The 20,703-nt window shown below is 39.6% G+C and overlaps 1 protein-coding gene across 1 annotated transcript in view; it reads right to left on the bottom strand.

Moving 5' to 3' along the window:
• Positions 1-19,229, bottom strand: part of EFHC2 (EF-hand domain containing 2) — a gene marked incomplete at its 5' end in the record, with an annotated part of 55,960 nt that extends 36,731 nt beyond the window's left edge. Inside the window, 4 exons of the mRNA XM_083362461.1 lie at positions 3,645-3,868; positions 14,390-14,540; positions 17,416-17,604; positions 19,188-19,229. Coding sequence (XP_083218587.1) covers positions 3,645-3,868; positions 14,390-14,540; positions 17,416-17,604; positions 19,188-19,229 — 606 coding nt within the window. The remainder of the gene's footprint in view (positions 1-3,644; positions 3,869-14,389; positions 14,541-17,415; positions 17,605-19,187) is intronic.
• Between the last annotated feature and the right edge of the window lie 1,474 nt (positions 19,230-20,703).

Raw genomic sequence — 20,703 nt, 5'->3', positions numbered from 1 at the left:
AGGATGGTCAGCTGCCACTATTGAACTTTTTGTAATATCATGCATTGTCAATGAGCCAATTGAAAAGAGAAACCTAGTGCAGATAACAAAGTGAAAATATTACTAGTCAATCCAGTATGTATTTTTATCTGGCCCCTGTACATAAGCAGTTATGGACATCAATTTCCAGATACATCATTTGTGCCATTGATAAGATATGTATGAAACATCTTTGTACTTTGTTCTAAACATTTAGGGAAGCAGAGTTTCCACTCTTTGTTAACATTGAAATATAATTAAGAGAAAACAAGCAAGCATCACTGAAGTATAAATAAGTGTGTATGAAATCGAGTAAAGATGTGTGTGTGTATGTGCAAGCTCTCAGTAGAGCCAGAAGTTCAGCATAGCAGAGCCTTCCAATCAGCAACTACTGACCCTGCCCCAGACACAAAAAGAAATAATGAAGTATAATTAAGATTTCTTGATTTAAGAAATCTTAGATTAAATCCACTGTCCCTATCCTTAACGATGGCTTTCAGAAATTAATTCATAATCTCTTGGCACTTACTATGATGACTGCAGAACTCTGTATGTTCAGCCACCACTGTTATATGGTTCCTTGTCTACAATTCTGTAACATAAAGGAGTGTCTGTGGAGATTCTCAGACATCCAGTCACGGTTGTCCCAAAGGTGCTTTTTAAGAGGCAACTGGACTTTCTTGTTTTTCTTTGAAGACGTCTTGCTTCTCATCCAAGAAGCTTCTTCAGCTCTGACTAGATGGTGGGGAATCGAAGGATCCACCATCCACTCAGAGCTGAAGAAGCTTCTTGGATAAGAAACAAAATGCTTCAAAGAAAAACAAGAAAGTCCAGTTGTTTCTTGAAAAAACACCTTTGGGAAAACATTTATTTATTTATTTATTTTATTTTAATTCCATTTATATCCCGCCCTTCTCCGAAGACTCAGGGCGGCTTACAAGCTTAGCAGTAGCCTTCATTCTATGTATATGCCTGCTTATTAGGGCTTTCACACACACCCCAAGCGGCATTATTACAAAGTCAGCTTAATTGCCCCCAACAATCTGGGTCCTCATTTTACCTACCTCGGAAGGATGGAAGGCTGAGTCAACCTTGAGCCTGGTGGGATGCGAACCTGCACTAATTGCAGGCAGCTGGTGTTACTTAAGGAGGCATTAGCCCACTGCTCCACCAAGGCTCCACCAAACATAAAGGAGTCCACTCTTTTCCACCAGTTTTATTTCATTCTCTTGTCTTTTGTTCTATTGCAAATTACTTGTTGTGCAATATAGGAAAGGGCAAATGATAACAGAAAGTGGTATTAAATTAATCTGACAGTTACCATGCTGCAGTTACATTTAAACTAGGAGAATCCTAATTAAAAATCTCTGTAAAAGGTTGGAGTGCTATTACATTCATTCAAACATGTATTACAAGATAAACTATAAACATTCTGCACATTCATTCTAGTAATGTAAAGTTACAGCTAGGTTTTTGATAAATGGCACTGAGGGTTTTCAGTAGATTAGGGTAGGCCAACAAATGTCTGTTCAGTTGATTTATTTCATGAAATCTCTCCTTAGGGCATCTATTATTTTATGTTTATTATTAAGTTCCAGGCTTTAAAACCAAGCAGTTTTGAATATATTACAATCCCTTTCAGAACAATAAAACAACTGCCAAAATATTTAAAAGGATCAGCAAGGTTAGAATTAAAATGAAATTGTCTCAAAGGGGGGATATATACAAGAACACAACATTTGGGCAGGTTCATAGAATGGGGATTCTGCTGCACTGTTACATTTTACAAAGTGATCATAAACATTCAGCAGAATATCTTACCTATGCGAATTTCCTTCTACAATTTTTGTATCAACTTCCCTGAATCAACAGCTACTCAGTTTTAGACATTAGGCCTTACTGGAGAGAAGCCTTCAGCTTTTTCTTCCTTTTGAATCTAATTGATCTCCAGTGCCCATTTTCCTTCTTCTTCCCTTTAATATAAACTGGCCCACATTTCCCCCCTACAATAAATCTTGCAAAGAATCTGTCCCAGTTGTTGCTATTTGTCCTTAATCTAGTGTTGAAATCACCCCAAATGATGAATTTGTCACCGGCAGAGCTTATCTGAATAATCTAATTCAGGTCTTCATAGAAAGCTTCCTTGTCCTCAAATATACTGGTGAGAATTGGTAAATAGGTCCTGACAATGATTACATACCAGGACCTCCTGAGACGAAAGCGGAACTTCATAATGCATTCATTTATTCCAGTGGGTAGAGTAGAGATGTTCTTCAGCAGAACAAGTTTTAACAGCAAAATCTACTCTGTGAATCCTGTTGTCAGTCTGTTTTCCTTTTCCAAAAAAACCCCCACAAAACCCAACAACCCTCACTTGCTACTTCCTGTAATGAACCCTCATCTGCCAGCCTGGTCTCACTGAGTGCAGCAATGTCAATGCTGTAATAGCAAAGTCTGGTTGCCATGAGCACTATTTGTGTTTCAGGCCATGGCACCATTGCCTCTATCCAACAAAGTATAGATGTTCCAGGCTCCAAAAATGAGTTTTCCTTTATTTCCCTCCCCCCCCCCCTTGATTCTTGACTGTTAAGGGAATGATTTGCTAGCTCGTTAATTAGCCAGATGTTGTTGTGTGGCAGGCAATGTTTAGGTACCTTTTCTAACACCCTGCCTTATATGATGGTTAACAAGTGCTATTTTAGACGGTCTGCCCAGTTGCCTTTGATGTTGCCAGACATTTCTGCTGTCCTGAGGACGCAAATGAACCACCAGGGCACATATCATAATGGGATATGAAATACAAAATGGACAGAGTAACAGTATCTTAAAACAGGGTCAGCAGCCAGACATGAGGGTTAAACACTCTTGTCCCTGTTCAAGCTACATAGCTGACTGGAGTTAGCTGAAAATTCTCAAAGAAAATGTGGACTAGAAAGATTTAATCAGTGCCTTTTATCAGAGAAACAAAATAATTACGGCTGCAATTGAAGGGAGGCTTGCTATTATGCTTACTATGTTCTACGCTGATAGTTTATGTGTTGAAAAAACGTATTTGTGGGTCTTTCGGTCAAATGACATTTATAGTACATTATAAGTTTCTTTTAAACAGGTTCCACTGTATGTAATCATTCTTACTCCCAAGATTGCAACATTTAAAAAGTATTAAAGGGACTTTATTATCTACAGTACTTTTAAACACTAACATCCTTGGCCTACTATTCAATATTCTATTTGCAAATGAGAGAAAACAAGAGATTTTACATGCTATCTAACACATCCTGGATATTGTTTGAAACTATGCACAAAGCATGGAGATACTGCCAATTTAATTGGATTTACTCATTGATACAAGCACCACATTTTATAGCACTATTTATAGTGATGGTAAACATGTTCAAGCTATACTTCTGGTCATGTTCTCAGGGTATAAGTATCTAACTAGGGATATATGCAAACCAATACAAGAAATATAATAAAATATGGATTATTAATGTAAGACCTCTTCTTAAGAAGGACTCTTTAAAATATTTCTCTCCCAACATGAAATTTTCTTTGTTTGTTATATATGAGTTGTTCTTAATTTTACCCTACAAACAATAGCTTTGTCAACCATTCCTTCAGCTAACCTTCTGGCGTCCTTTCGTATAGGGATCATCTGGACGTTCCAATGGGGGATTTACTTTGATTCCCATCTTTCTCAAGAAATTTTTAGTGAACTGATCACAGTCTATAATTTTATATCTTCGGCCATAAAATATGACATCAGTGTCAAGGTTGAAATAATCAAAAGTATAAAACTGATCTTCATTAGGAGGCGGGAGTGGAATCCGATGGCGCCTAAGAAGTGTTCCTATGTTGAAGGAAAACACAATTAATATAACTTACTCCAATGTACCTTTATATTAACCTTATTCACATGAAGTCTCAAAATAGTTAAACATGGTAAGAGAAATTTCACCTGAAATATTAAATTGGATGAATACAAACATCAAAACTTCAATTATTGAAGCACCCTTTGGACGGTGCCACTTGAAACTCCGTATCTGAAGATTTTTCTCAGAAAATCATTGATAAAATCAGCATCTCAGGCAGATGGGTTTTGTTCCTTGATATATTATTTCTTTTTTTTTTTTATTAAATTTATTATTTAAAAACATTGGACACAGTACCAGCGAGCTGACAAACCTTTTTGTCTACAATGTTTAAATATATATATATACATGTATATATGTACATCAAAAATACACTTAAATACACTTAGATTACAAATCGGTGAAATACCACAATATTTAAAACAGTGAGCTAGTCTGTAAAACCTAATAGAGACCTTTCTTTTTATCCATCCAAAGATACAATTTGTTCCAAATTCTATAATAGTCTGATTGATCTTTATTCTTTAATTCCAAAGTTAATTTGTCCATTTCAGCGCAATCCCAAATTTTCCTAATAACCTCTTTTTGTCCTGGGATCTCATTCTTTTTCCATTTTTGCGCAAATGATATTCTAGCTGCTGTGATAATATGGATCGTTAAGTATAGCACATCTTTAGGATATTTCTCTTTCGTGATTCCCAACAAGAAAAGTTCTGGACTAAACTCCAGATCTTGTTTCAATATTTCTTTCAGCCAAATCCAAATCATTCTCCAAAATTTTTGTGTTTTACTGCAAGACCACCACGTGTGGAAGTATGTGCCTATCTCTTCAGAACACTTCCAACATTTGGGAGATGCTGTTGTGTACATTTTTGCTAAGCGGGCTGGGGGAAGATGCCATCGGTAAAACATTTTAAATAAATTTTCTTTATACGATGAGGCCAGTGTTATCCTTTTATTCCTATCCCAAATTGTTTGCCAAGTATCTAGGTCGATGTTATGTCCTAAATTGTTAGCCCAGATCAACATGGGGTCTTTCACTTGCTCTTCAAACAGCTTATATCCCAAAAGTAATTTATAAAAATTCCTTATTTGTTTAGAGTCCGGTCCCAATAATATTTTGTCCAATGCTGTTTCAGAGGTATATATCCCCCATTCATTTTTATCCTTCCTAAATCTCGATTGGATTTGTAAGTAGGCCCACCAATCGAGTTTTATACCTTGTAATTCTAGTTCATTCCTAAGTTTCAATTCCCCCTCCTCATTCAGAATATCCTTGTATGAGATTATGTTACCCAAATCAAACAGATTTGGGTAAACTATCGCTCCTTGATATATTATTTCTATATGCAACTTACAGAATTTCCTGCCTCTGATTCCAGTAGCTTACCAAGTAAAGATGTAACTTTTCAAACAATTATTTTAGCATTCCTTGTTTGAGATTGTTTCAACATTCATGATGAGGTTACCCTCAAGTTACAAAAGTTTGTTTAGTGACTTTGAAGTTACAATGTGACTTATTGCCATTTTTCACACTTACAACCGGTGCAGCATCCCAATGGCCACATGATCAAAATTCAGACACTTGGCAACTGACTCATATTTATGACAGCTGCAGTATCCCAGGGTCATGTGATCACCTTTTGTGACCTTCTGATAAGCAAAGTCAAAGGGGAAGCCAGAGTCCCTTAATAACTGTAATATGGGGCAAAACTCACTTAACAAATGTTTCGCCTAGTAACAGAAATTTTGGTCTCAATTGTGGTTGTAAGTTGTACTGTGTCACTCTAATACATTTTTGTTTGGTTTCTAATTAAATTGTATGATTTTTAATTATGTTTTTCAAATGCAGTCGGACCCCCCCCTTGAATCCCTTTATCAGACCGGAAAGAGGTACTATAATTCCTATCTGTCTAAGTTACAGCAAGTCCTTATCCCGTCCTCTAAATTGTCCAAAGTATCATTTGGAGAACTGGTACTGTGCTATGGTTAATATCTGTAAGATTGAGGGAAGATATAGGGAAAGTAGCTACCAAATTTTGAAATGTCTTAAGGGAAAGGGTCAAAATTTCTGGAAAAGATTCATTATATAATAAAATAAGTAGCGGAAAAACACTTTTTAAAAAAATTGATATCATGAGTATGCATATAACAACTTCTTAACTCTCTCCCCCTGAAGCCTAATTGTATTTATGAATGGGATTCATATATGTGCTGCATACTATATAAAAATATTATTCAGGACCTTGTTCTGAGCAAGAATTATCCCTATCTCTACTGAAATAATAGTTATAAGCCAAAACTTACCTTTCACGTTCCTTTCTTCACCTTTGTTTGTCATTTTAACACTCATGGAATATAGCCAATACCCATCCCCTTTTAACTCCATGAAATGCAGTTAGAGTAGATAAGTATGCATAAAATATATATTATTTTGGTGGATTAATAATACATATATTTTTATAGAAAACAATTATTAATTTAATTAATTTATTGAATTTATATACCGCCCTTTCCCGAAGGACTCAGGGCGGTTTACAGGGTATAATTTTTAAAACATGAATACAAAAATTAAGACCAATTTAAAAAAGATTAAACTAAGTCCCTGCAACATGTAAAACTGGATTTTTATCATGAAACTGGATTTTTAAGTATAAAATAGAAACGTATACCACTCTTCAATATTTCAGGAGTGATTTGTTTTAATTTCTGGTGTAATAGTAATTAACTGGAGATGAAATTTTAGCTATAATTCCACACATTATTTAATATGCTATTTTCCTATAGCACAGAGGGAAACCTGTTACTGGGAAAAATGAGTAAAAGGATACTTTGGAGTATGTTTTAATCATTCTAATATGTTTTTAATGGTTATATAGCAGGGAAGAAAATGGAAATGATCCCTTTGTTCCTTTCCAGGCTTCAAAGGAGAGCAGATTTCCACACAGTCAGATGCAATTGTTACTAATGCCTCACTGCAAAGCTGAGCATCAGTAATTTGGGATAAGCAATTCTGCTTCTTCAAACGACCACAAACGACAACAAAGCATAAGCCTTAACTCCTCTAGCTCTGGTTCAAACTCTCACTGGGTTTCTCTTCACTCTGGGCCCATAACCTGTCACAGCATGCACAGTTTTATTGCGCTGAGGTAACCCAGGAGTAAATACAGTAAACAGTGGTTTATAATTAAATGGTGGTTTATATTACACTATATCTACAAATATACACTAGAAATAAAATACATACATGTGATAAAACAGCAAACTCCAATACGCAACATTTACAGCAGTCAAACGAATCAGAAAGCCTCCAGCAAAAAGCTTCCCTTTTATACTCACACTCTTAAAGGGATACACACACCTGCTCCGTCATTCCTATTATTGCATCATCCACATTTTTAGCCTTTAAATCATCATCCTGACACTCCTACCATTTAAAACTAAACAGCTGTTAAACCAAATGCTTTTACATTTACATTTGCCTGCATTTAAAACCTAGTCCACATAGGTGCTTGAACAATTCATTCCTGCCTTATTTGTTGTTGTTAGCTGCGAAGTCGTGTCTAACCCATCGCAATCCCATGGACAACGTTCCTCCAGGCCTTCCTGTCCTCTACTATCTTCTGGAGTCTACTATCTTCTGGAGTCCATTTAAGCTCACGCCTACTGCTTCAGTGACTCCATCCAGCCACCTCATTCTCTGTCGTCCCCTTCTTCTCTTGCCCTCAATCTTTCCCAGCATTAGGCTCTTCTCCAGTGAGTCCTTCCTTCTCATTAGGTGGCCAAAGTATTTGAGTTTCATCCTGCCTTATACTGCAGTTCGTTATTGTGTCCTTCCATTTCTCCTTTTCTACTTTAAGCACCGATAGTATTTCTTGATAATCATGCCTTACATTATATGCTCTAACCCCACTTGCTGTGAATCGATCAGGAGGTACACCTTTATTACTACATTCAGACCTCCCTGGGATCACCTGTTCCTGAGTTTTTGTTACTTCTCTCTTTACCTCAGGTCTATCCTCTTCTATTTCTACTATTTCTGACCTGCTATCCTGTTCTTCCTTCACTGGGCTTTGTGTAACCTCTCCTTCCTGAGAACTAATACTACTTGTTGGCATGAACACCTCAGTGTTAGCATGCATCCTGTTCCAATTATTTTGCTCTGAGAAACTAGCAGACCTTGATATTACAACCTTCCTACTTCCATCTGAAAATCTATATCCCTTGGAATCTGTCTCACATCCCACAAACCTAGTTTCCTGGCCTTTGTCTGTCCTTTCCTTCTGGTGCCTTTGGGGATATGCACCCAGGCATAACTGCAAAATGTCCTTAGGTGAGTCAATGAAGGTTTCTTTCCATACAACATGTAAGATGGAGTTTCATTAATAGCAACACTCCATACCGTTCACTAAATAGTTGGCTGTTTTTATGGCTTTTCCCCAGTATGTGTTACTCATTCGTGCAAGTACTAGCAGTGAGTCCTTTATGGTTTTCTCCTTTCAGCCACTCTGTTTTCTGCTGATGTGTAAGGGTTTGTACATCTATGTTTTATGCCTAAATTTCTCAGCCATCTTTGGAAATTATCAGACATGAACTGTGTTCCCCTGTCTGTTTGTAACTGGCATACCTTGTGACCATACCTTCTCTCTACAAAGTTCACCCATTACTTAAACCAGACAGGTCAAACACAAGGCCCCGGGGCCAGATCTGGCCCGCGAAGTGGTTTCATGTGGCCTGTGAACCCATCCTGGAAACAGTGAGGGAATGGCCCCCTCTGCCTTGGCCCTGGCCCAGGCCAGCCGGGAGGCAATGTACAATTTTGTGGTGGCCATCTATGCTGAAACGCATTCAGTCTTAGCTCCACAAGCCCATCCAGTCCTCTGCCATGTGCAGTCCCAAAAAAAAAAGTGGGACTAAAAAAGTTCAACCAATCAATTCAAATATGCAGGGTAGGTGCATATCTCGCCTTGGCTCCACTCTTCAAACCCTGTTCTGCACATGCGCGCATGTACGTGCATGTGAACACATTTTTTGCGGCTCCCAGTTTTTCCTTTTGTGAGGAAACCGGTTCCGAGGGGCTCTTTCACTGTTTCAGGTTGCCGACCCCTGCCCTAGGGGAACTAAGGCTGGGCTTAGTGCTATGGGTGCTTGAGGGTTGGGCTGGGCATTTGACCTCCGTGCCACCATCCAGCCCCCCCATGCATGGCCTGAGAGGAACAGTGAGGCTCCTCCAGTGGACCATGCCTTAGCACTTGCCCCAGTCCCATCTCCCTCTGCCAGAGACCCTCAGATCTGTCCCATTCCTCCCCAGGCCCCCATAGGCACCCTTGACGCAAAAGATGTAGAGCTGGCCATGTCCACCCAGGCCACATGCACTCTGGCCACGCCCACCCAGTAGGCCACGCCCACCCTGGCCACACCCACCCGGCCCCCAAGGGCAACTGCAATGCTGATGCGGCCCTCAATGAAATTGAGTTTGACACCCCTGGCTTAAACTGTTGCAGAACTTCAGTTTTGTTCTGTAAAAAGTAGCAGAACCCAAACCTGGTTGTAGTCATCTACTAAGGCTAGTATGTACCTAGCTCCTCCAAGAGAGGGCACGATAGGACCAATTAAATCAGTGTACACTAACTGTAAAACCCTGTTAGTTTGCCTCATGCTTTCCTTACTTACAGGATACACCCTAGACTTCGACTCCTTGCAAATAGCACAATCCAAATATGTGTTGCATTGCTTAATTTTAAGTCCCTCAGCTAGATCTGGCATCCTTTGTAGCACTTTAAAATTCACATGTCCTAACCTCCTGTGTAATACATGTACACAGTTATCGTGATTGGGAGTGTTTGTGGGTGTTTGTGCACAACCATCCTGCTGCTTCCTTAATATATACAAATTATCCTGTTTAACACCTTGTACACAAATGCTCCCATCCTTCCTAATGGTGTATTGACCCTTTGCAAACATTACTTCATATCCCAGTTTATCCAAGCTCGAAATACTGAGTAAATTATGGTCTAACTCTGGTATATATAACACATTATCCCAGGTTTCCCCAATACCAGGTACATAAATTTTACCTTCCCCTTTTATAGCAGACTGTTGTCCATTAGCCAAGCTAACAAATGCTTGGTTAGCTGGTCTCAGGTTAGAAAATATTTGTGGGTCATTTGCAATTGCTGACTGGCCCCACTGTCCAACAACCACATATTTTTCTCCATTAATGCTGCTGCCAGGGAAAATGTTGGTTGTCTCACTGCTCCTCTATTTCTCCTCTCAGGGCAGCATCTCAGGAGGTGCTCTATAGAACCATAATTGAAGCAGAGTTTCACCATGCAAACATTCTCAGCAGCTCTGTCGGCACCCTGGGATATAGCAGTTCTAAGCTTGGGCTGTGCATTGTCATCACTCCCTCTGCATTGTCGTCACTCCCTTTCCAGATGTTTCTGTTCCTCCTCCAGCAACCAGCCAGTCAAATAACTCATGGTCAAGTCCTTCTCCTGCATGGACTCTAAACTGGTCACTAGGACGTCCCATGATTTGTCCAATGAACTGAGCACCACATACACCTTATGTGACTCAGTAAAAGTCATTCCTCTTTCCTCTAATTCTAGGATTGTCTTTCTCATGGACTGCAAATGCATAGACATGCTCTCTCCCAGCTTCAGCTGTGCTTTATATAGCTTTCTTGTCAGCATAACTTTGCTGCTCGCAGTCCCTCTCGCATGCACACTGTGCAAAGCTTCCCAGCACTCTTTAGCAGACTGGAGACCCCTCACGTGTATTTGTTGGCTATCCTCTAAACTCAGGATTATACTGGCCAATGCTTTCTCATTCTTTTTCTGGTCCCCATCATCCACGGCTGCAAGTGGATCAGTAACTATCATCCACAACTCCTCTCTTCTCAGATACATTTCCATTTTCAGACTCCAGGAGAGGTAGTTTGTCTCATTCAGCTGAGATACTGCAAAACCTCCTTCCATTACACTGATGGAAGTCATGTTGCCTGCTTCTTCAAACGACCACAAACCACAACAAAGCATAAGCCTTAACTCCTCTAGCTCTGGTTCAAACTCTCACTGGGTTTCTCTTCACTCTGGGCCCATAACCTGTCACAGCATGCACAGTTTTATTGCGCTGAGGTAACCCAGAAGTAAATACAGTAAACAGTGGTTTATAATTAAATGGTGGTTTATATTACACTATATCTACAAATATACACTAGAAATAAAATACATATATATGATAAAACAGCAAACTCCAATATACAGCATTTACAGCAGTCAAACAGGTGAGAAAGACTCCAGCAAAAACTTTCCTTTTATACTCAAGACTCTTAAAGGGATACACACACCTGCTGAGTCATTCCTATTATTGCATCATCCACATTACATTATATCTTTACATAAGCTGTTTAGCCTTTAAAGAATCATCCTTATATGGTGTTTGTTATAGCTACGTTAAAACTCAGAAATATTACTATAAATCTTATTCAAAACACTGAAAAGCAAATAAACAAAAATGGTTTTCTTCATTATAACTGAATGAAAATAGGACTTCCTTTCTGGGGAAAAAACATATGCAACTTTCCCTTTTTATGTACATAAACATAAATCTGTTGCTATTAGATTTAGCATAATGCCACTTTTTTACTGATAATATGCCATAAACGTTAAACTGTTGACTCTCAAAGGTAAAGGACATTTAAATTCTATCTTTTCAATTTCATATTCAAAATACTATAATTCATATGAAATATCATTTATATAATTCATGCATGGATCTAATCACAGGACCATCGCAAAATGATATTGGAAAATTATATACTGTATATTGCAACAAATAGTGGCCTATACCACTAAATTTTATATTGTGGCTGAAGCTTAACATAATTGGTGTTCTTGTCTGGACGGTGGCGTGATGATATCGGTGGGGGCACCACAACTGTTACGCCCCTGTCATGGACCGATCACCACCTCCTGCGGCTAGACTTCCCCCTTGCCACCCCCCACCGTGGGTGCACGGTGCCAGTCAGATGGTACCGCCCTAGGCGCCTAATGGACCCTGATAGGTTCCAGGCAGCGCTTAGGGACACGCATGCACTCCCTGCTCACAGCTCGGCGGATGCCTTAGTGGAAGCCTGGGAAAAGGCAGCCACGGAGGCTCTGGACCGAGTTGTACCCTTGCGGCCTCTGACCCGGCGCAGATCCCAGCGAGCCCCATGGTTCACCGAGGAGCTCCGGGAGATGAAGCGTCGGAGACGGGGCCTAGAGAGCCGTTGGAGATCCAGCCGATCCGAATCCGACCGATTGCGACTAAGAATCCTCACCAGGTCTTATCTCGCTGCGATAAGGGTGGCAAAATCCAACTATTTTTCCACCCTCATCGCGTCCGCAGATAATCGCCCGGCTGCCTTGTTCAGGTTGACTCGCTCCCTATTAAACCAAGAGGTGAGGGAGGAACCCTTGCAGGGTCGAGCCGAGGAATTCGGTCAATATCTGCTGGATAAAATTGCTCGGATTCGAACTGGCCTGGACTCCAACTGGGCTGAGATGGAAGAACAAGACATGGACAGTCTTGTCGACGTCATCTGGGATGAATTTGATCCTGTAACTCCTAAGGAAGTGGACAGGATTATGAGAAGGTTGAGCTCCTCCACATGCTTACTGGACCCGTGCCCTTCCTGGCTGGCCTATGCAGCTCGAGAGGGGACACGTGGATGGTTCCTAGCAGTCATCTCTGCTTCTCTGAGTGAGGGTCACTTCCCCACCGCCTTGAAGGAGGCGGTGGTGAGACCTCTCCTCAAGAAGCCCACCTTGGACCCATCCTCTTTAAATAACTTTCGTCCAGTCTCCAATCTTCGCTTCCTTGCGAAGGTTGTTGAGAGCGTGGTGGCGCACCAACTTCCTCAGATCCTGGATGAAGCGGTTTATCTAGACCCGTACCAATCGGGTTTCAGGCCGGGCTACAGCACGGAGACGGCATTGGTCGCTCTGATGAATGATCTCTGGAGAGCCCGGGACAGGGGCTATTCCTCTGTCCTAGTCTTATTAGACCTCTCGGCGGCTTTCGATACCATCGACCATGGTATCTTGCTGCGACGCCTCAGGGGACTGGGAGTGGGAGGCACGGTTCTGCGTTGGTTCTCCTCCTTTCTCCAGGGTCGCTCGCAGTCGGTGCTGACAGGGGGACAGAGGTCGACCCCGAGGCCTCTCGCTTGCGGAGTCCCTCAGGGGTCGGTCCTCTCGCCTCTCCTGTTCAACATCTACATGAAACCGCTGGGTGAGATCATTCGCAGTTTTGGAGTAGGGTTCCATCAGTATGCTGATGACACCCAGCTTTTTATCTCAACTCCAAACAATATCAGTGATGCCCTAGACGTGATGTCCCGCTGTCTGAAAGCGGTCCGGGAATGGATGGGGAGGAACAGGCTTCAACTGAACCCGGACAAGACTGAATGGCTGTACGTTCCGGCAAACCAGGATATTCAGAATGTCCCATTGCTTAACATCGGGGACATGTTACTACCCCCTGTTGATAGGGCCCGCAACCTGGGTGTCCTCCTAGACTCGCAGCTCTCCCTAGAAGACCACATAGGAGCTGTGACCAAGGGGGCCTTCTCCCGGGTTCGACTAGTTCGCCAACTATGGCCTTATCTAGACCTGGATTCCTTACGTACAGTCACCCATGCCCTTGTGACCTCTCGCCTAGACTATTGTAACGCTCTCTACATGGGGCTGCCCTTGAGATCCACTCGGAAGCTTCAGCTGGTGCAAAGTGCGGCAGCACGGACACTCTTGGGAGCCTCCCGATACTCCCATATCACACCTCTCCTCCGTGCGCTGCACTGGCTTCCGGTTGCCTTCCGAGTGAAGTTCAAGGTGCTAACAATGACATACAAAGCCCTACATGGCATGGGTCCGGACTACCTACGGGAGCACCTTCTGCCGATGTCAGCACCCCACCGTCCTGTGCGCTCCCACAGAGAGGGCCTCCTCAGGGTGCCACCGCTCAAGGAATGTCGGCTGGTGGCCCCCAGGGGGAGGGCATTCTCAGTGGGTGCGCCGGCCCTCTGGAACAGTTTACCAACCGAAATCCGGATGGCCCCCGACCTCCGTACCTTCCGTCGCGACTTAAAAACTTTCCTGTTCCAGCAGTCCGGCCTGGCATGATAGCGTTAATTGGGGTCCCAGTTTGTTTTCACTATTGTTTTTATTACTTTTTATTGTTCATCTGTATACCTTCCTCTGTACACCGCCCCGAGTCCCTCGGGAGAAGGGCGGTTTATAAAAACTAATAAATAAATAAATAAATAAATAAATAAATAAATTGATTATCAGAAAATTTATTAGGTAAGCAAAAGAAAAAACTCTCAGAACAGAAAAAAGAAAAGTATAAGGTCTCTTGCTTGAGCAGCGGATTGGACTAGAAGACTTCCCAAGGCCCCTTACAACTCTATTTATTTTTAAAAAACATTTGTAATAAAAAAAGATATAAAATACCTTGTGGAATTCCACTATTTTTCACTTGGGGTTCAACAACCTGAATTGTGTCATCTTCAAGATAGAAATATATTTTACAATGTCTTATTCTATACAGCTCTTGATTTTTGTCAGGAACTTCTTCATCAAAATAAGCATTAAAAGACAATACCTACATAAAAGCACAGACAAAATCAATTATACTACTACTACTACTACACACACACACACACAAAGAGAGAGTATATGCATATGTATACAGTATGTACATAGACACAGATACACACACACACACACACACACATATAATGGAAAAGTTGGATTCTAACAAAGAACTGTACCATTTTGTTTTTATTATGGAGATACTTTAATTAGTTGTATTGATCTTTTATAGGATCATAAACACTTGAACTGATTTGATTATACAATAGATTATCCAGATTCTTACATTTAGATATGACACAAATAACATAGCTCAACAATCTAAAAATGACAATCAGTATTACATCTTCCTATTTTGGAAGGAAGGAAGGAAGGAAGGAAGGAAGGAAGGAAGGAAGGAAGGAAGGAAGGAAGGAAGGAAGGAAGGAAGGAAGGAAGGAAAGAAAGAGGGAAGGAAGGAAGGAGTAAAATCAATAGAAAATTCCCTTAGGTCAACAACTTTTTTAATTGCTAGGGACACAACAAGAGAAATAATAAAACTTTTTACAGGAACTCTATTGAATGTCACACTGTCTGATTGCACTGATACTACAAAGACACGGCTCTGCACATTTTCTGGTTTTGTAATATTCATTAGAAAATAAATTATTTAAAACCATCTTAATATGAGGGCATTTATTTTTGTAGCGCATGCAATCAGGATGGCATACTGCAGGAAAGAAGAAATCCTTTAGCATGCTTTACTGAAAGAATACCAAAGCATGTTCTGCTACCAAGATAAAGAGAAAGCAGCTATGTAGGCAAGAAAAAGATTATGAAAGGTAGAATCTTGTCTGAACGTATCCTTAATGATAATTTAATCTCCTAATTAAATAGTCTGTACATAATTAAACACAGTGCAAATGGAAACAATCATAAGCCTCATCAAGAAAAATGTTCATATTAGCAAGGAAACAAAGATTGCAGATGATACTTTCTAGTAATTCAAATCTTTTTGAAATATCCTTTTTTCTTGTAAGTACCGTATATTGCTTTGGAAACAATTTAACACCACCTGCCTGATGTCTGGCATGTATGTGCTGATGTTTATCCTCTCTCTTTCAATAAAATTAATAGAAATTCTGTATCAAGGAGAAAAATGATGGTGGGAGACAGAGAATGGAGATTAGCCAAATCCTGGGGGCACTCTGGAAACTGCATTATGTTTGGATTTCTTGGACAATATAATTTAATGAATATGTTTTACAAGGAACATTTTCAAGCATGAACTGTCCCATATGTGACTTAAATATTTAATATCCTAATCCGCAGTTCAGTTAAGTAATTTTATTTGGACTTATATGAATTCTGCCCCACAGGTTTTTTTTTTCAGACTGGGAAATGATTTAACTTCAAAGCACTTTGGTTTAGAGCATGCTGCAAACATTACATTCCTGTGGCAAGCCTTTCACAAACAGAAAACTAAAATTATCATTGTATGTATTATTATAATGCATGAAATGCAAACCTTTCTCTAATCATCATAATTCTTCAATTTGTATACTTTTGAAAATATAAAATTAGAAGTAAAAAGAATAGTGTGTGAGCACTTCATATGATACAAACTCTTAAATGCTGCATTATACGTAAATGGAATACTTCTGTCTATATAAAAAATAAAAAGACCTACAGGATCTGGCTAAAGGCTTATCTTATCCAGCATTCTGTGTAACACATGGTCAACCAAACACATTTTGGAAAGAAGCATGGACAGGAGGGTAATAGCCCTTTTCCACTGTTTTCTAGTAGTCTGTAATTAGAGTGTGTGATTGCACCAAAATCTGAAAAGCAAGCCAGGAAATTGGATTAAACTGGTTTGGCAATCCTGGATCAGAGGGCTTGTTAATCACAGGAAGCATAACAGTCTGTTTCCAATCATCCAGGGTAGAGTGAAGGTACAGAAATATGATTTGTGATAGGTCATTACCTAAGTAACTCCACAATGATCTTGCAATTTAGATCAATATTTCCTTAATTTTCTAGATGACGAATTAGAAGCTGACAGTGGGTTTCTAAGGTACTAAATGCATACATGGTACTGTGAGATTTTCTAAATTTATAATTTAAATTACTTTCGGTCAGAACTTTACAGTGAAAACCCCAAGCTAATATATCCTTAATATTTATTGCACAAAATGAGGTAACACTGGAGATACAACTAATATTGATAAAATACATAGATCTATAAAACAGCAAATGTATGCTAAGTGTACTTTCGCACATAAAGTATCCAGGATAAAAACAATTCTGATTTGTTTACAAATTCAGGAGAATAAATCAATAGCAGAGATGAAGCAATTAAGAAGAAAGAATCTCTGGTCATTTGCACTGGGCGTCTGAATAAATCATCTGAATAAATCTGTTAAATGTCATCTAACAGTTTGCAAGGTTGGAGTGTACATTTCTCCCTTGTGAACAACATACACCCACACAGACTAGAAGTTATTTATATATAGTTCAAAACTGCTGAAGAGTTCTATAAGATTTGACTTTTAACTGTTCCTGCAGGCAGTTCTACATGTCGTCCAACCTCCAAAATGTTTTTGTGTATATACTCCAACAGCACAGAATTTGTCTAGCAGCCCAGCCAGATTTCAGTAACTCAATAGCAAAGACTTCCACCAATTCTGGACTATTCTCTTCCTCATTAGAAACTCCTCCATTTCATCCCATCTGATGTGCAATGGCCAAACTCTGGCTCTCCTAAAAGTCTTTTTATGTGGTTCAGTAAACTTTCTTCCTTCATTTTTTTCCAGTTAACTTATTTTAGGATCCAATTAACTACTGAAATGGTAACAAACAAAAAAACACAGCAGCAGATCAGTGTGAATAAACAAATCAGTTACCTGTTTATCAAATGCTACCCATGAAGGTGCATCACTTCCAACACCTCTAGGAAATACGCTATACTTTGGTTTTAGTTTCTGTCCAAGCAAAGGTTCGCCTCCTATTCCAGGTTTGTCTTCTCCCACCAACATAGAAACCTTATTGCAGTAACTCCAATGTTGAGACTTATGGAACTTTTCTTTTCCTAGCTGCAGTCAAAATGAAATAAATAGAAGACAACTAATAAGGAAGAGACTGTTTTAAATATACAAAATAATTATACAATAATTGTTCAAATCCATAAAACTCTGAAGGAACCTAAGTAGTAAGTAGTCAGTTCTATTATCAGTGCTTAAATGTATATTTTCAATCACATTTCTTAAATATAAGATAACCTTTATTGTCATTTTTTACTCTGGGCACACTGGCACACATTGAAAATGAAATTCTGTTGCCTGCTCTCAAAAGTATACACATACATAACACACACATAAACATGCTATATACATACATATGTACATACCTACACTCTTACATATAAATACATATAAATATTAATCACTATCCATCTTGATTAAAGATAAAGGTGGGGCAAGACTGCATAATGTAAACAGTCCATCTTAATATTGTGCCTTAGTTTTACAAGAACTAATGACAAAATGTATTGTGTAACAAAAAGTGCTACCTCTGTTAATAACAATGGGAAAAGACACTCCATGAAAACATATAAATGCATTTTAATTCTCTCTCTCTCTCTCTCTCTCTCCCTCTCCCTCTCTTTCTCTCTCTCTCTCACACAGAAATATGCAATAATAACTAGTAAAATTCATTCCGTTCATTCCGCCGGGACCTGAAGACCTGGCTCTTCGAGCTCTCTGAGGATTAATTTTATTTTAACTGGGGTTTTATTTATACAGGGACAAATATAATTTTTTTAAAACTTGTTTTTAACTTTTGTATCTTGGTTTTTAATTACCCTGTAAACCGCCCTGAGTCCTTCGGGAAAGGGCGGTATATAAATGTAATAAAATAAATAAATAAATAAATAAAATTATGGATTGCTGGTGATGTAAGAGGCAAAATCTGTCAATGTATTTCTGAAACATTTAATTGTAACCGTGGTTCTAAAAAACAGAGGAAAAAGTGGACAGCTACACTTTGGGTAAATTCAAATATTAAACAAGGATACGACTATTGGAGAATATTTTAAGTATAAAATATTTGTACATCTGCATAGATGTGTAGCAAACCAAGGAATGATGTTGGCTGCATCTCTTAACCTGTACTGCCAATCAGCTGTAAAATCCTTCTCAAAATAAGTCATGTCCTTTTTTTATCAGAAAGCGTTATACACTAAGAAAGGCAGGGCACGTATACATTATTTTGCCAATTTTAGCAGTGAAAGAAGAGTGGAATTTTTTTTAAAAAAAAAACGATTCATCCACCTTCTCTCTCCTCCCCTCGGTGCACAGCTCCTGTTACGTCACCCACATTTCTAGAAAGGATTCCCAATAATCAAGTTTAGCCTTTTCTTTACCCAGATGGTAACAGGTCCAGGAAACAAGTGCTATTCGCATAGAAGAATCCTATAAATAATCTTGAGACCTGATCAAAGAGAGAGTCTGCCTTCTGAAGGAAAGAGATTCTTCCTCTGGACGGCAGTTATTGGGCATTCAGAATTAGTTTCGCGAACGAAGTGTACACACGTGCACCGGCATCCCCGCAAAACATTCTGTAAACCTAAACTTAGGAAGCTCCCGGCGGCCCCTGGATCTTAATCAACACGACTTACATTCCTGTTGAAAGAGTTCCCGGGCAGGAGCGGTAGCGCCATAGTTGTGCCGGTCCTGCCTGCCGCGTCCCCCGCCGCCTCAGGGCTGGTGTTGCTGCCCGAACCCGGCTGGTCGCCCTCCGCGCTACCAAGGCCGAAGGAAGCGTAGCCGCCCTGTTTGGAGTCCAGTTGCCTGGAGACCCCCATTCGACGTCACATAGGATGGCGGGGAATGGTTGCGTTCGCTTCGCCCCTGCTCTATGCTGCCCCCTGCAGACACAACACTGCCGCGAAACCTGCGTGTATGTGTTGGGGGGTGGCGGGGGATGAGGCTGTTGGATCGCGCTTTGCTGTTGAAGTACGCGAAGTTCCATCTCCGAGACTGCTAGGAAAGGTCTTTCTTCCTTCTCATCGGGCCTTCCCAAGGGATTGTTGCCATCCCAGAATTAAATGGCCCTTTTTATTGACATAGGCCGGTTCTTAACAATGAACGTAACAATTTATATAGCGCCCTGAGTCCTTCGGGAGAAGGGCGGTATATAAATAAAATTATTAAATTAAAATTATTATTAAATTAAACAACAGGTAACCTTTTTTATATATTGCAGTTACGTTTACAGTTGCATTACGTGGGGTCTCACCGTCTTACAATATATTAGGTGGTATGTGAAAGAAACACAGCTGACTTCACTTCGGAAACTCTGATCCCTTCCATTTTTATTTTAGGAGGCATTTACCCTGTTGGGAAAGTCTTACTTTTTATTTTTGTTTTTATCTGGAACTCCCCAGTCAAAAATTCTGTCAGCACTGATTTTGCTTTTTTTTTGTTTTCTGTTCACTCCGTGTGTGGCGAGATAATGCCTCATCAATCAGTCCTGCAGGGAATGGTCATTGTTCTTTTGTGTACATTTAGGCTGAAATCTCTTTTAGCCTAAGCGATTTTTTAAAAAAATAGATAGGATAATGTTAGCTAAACATTATAGGATGTTTTATTAAGCTGCAATATAATATCATTCACTAAATTCACTGTTAGATATATTTGTCTACTCTATACTCACCTGTAGCCTGACAAGTGAAGATAATCTGTTTCACTTTCACATTTGATGAAGTAGTAAATACTAGCCCCCAATTTGTTCCTTATCTAATATCTTGATTTCAAATTGGGATTATATAACCTAGCACGGTTTCTGATGTGATTAGTATTCTATAATCTTTTGTCTTTTTTAGTATTTAAAACATTACAAAGTTTTTTTTTCTTCTATGAGCCATTAAAATGATTTTGAAAACAAATTCATGTCAAGCTATTAACATTAAAAAAATAGCCTCACTGTTACCATCATTTTAATTTTTGATCTGTTTCATTGAGGAAGAAAAATGAAAAGCAGATTAAGTTTGTATATAAACTGGCTTCTATAGGGTTCATTCTTTGATAGTTGTAAATGGAGATGTTAGCTGCCACCTCTCCCCCTTGTTTTTAACTATTAAAACAATCCATTTCCTCCTAAGAGTTTAAAAAATCTGCATCTGCTATCAGAGT

Source organism: Vipera ursinii (genome assembly GCF_947247035.1).
Source record: "Vipera ursinii genome assembly, chromosome: 4".
NCBI classification, from domain to species: domain Eukaryota; kingdom Metazoa; phylum Chordata; class Lepidosauria; order Squamata; family Viperidae; genus Vipera; species Vipera ursinii.
Note: the sequence above shows the minus strand (reverse complement) of the source record. Positions and strands in the feature narration are given on the sequence as shown.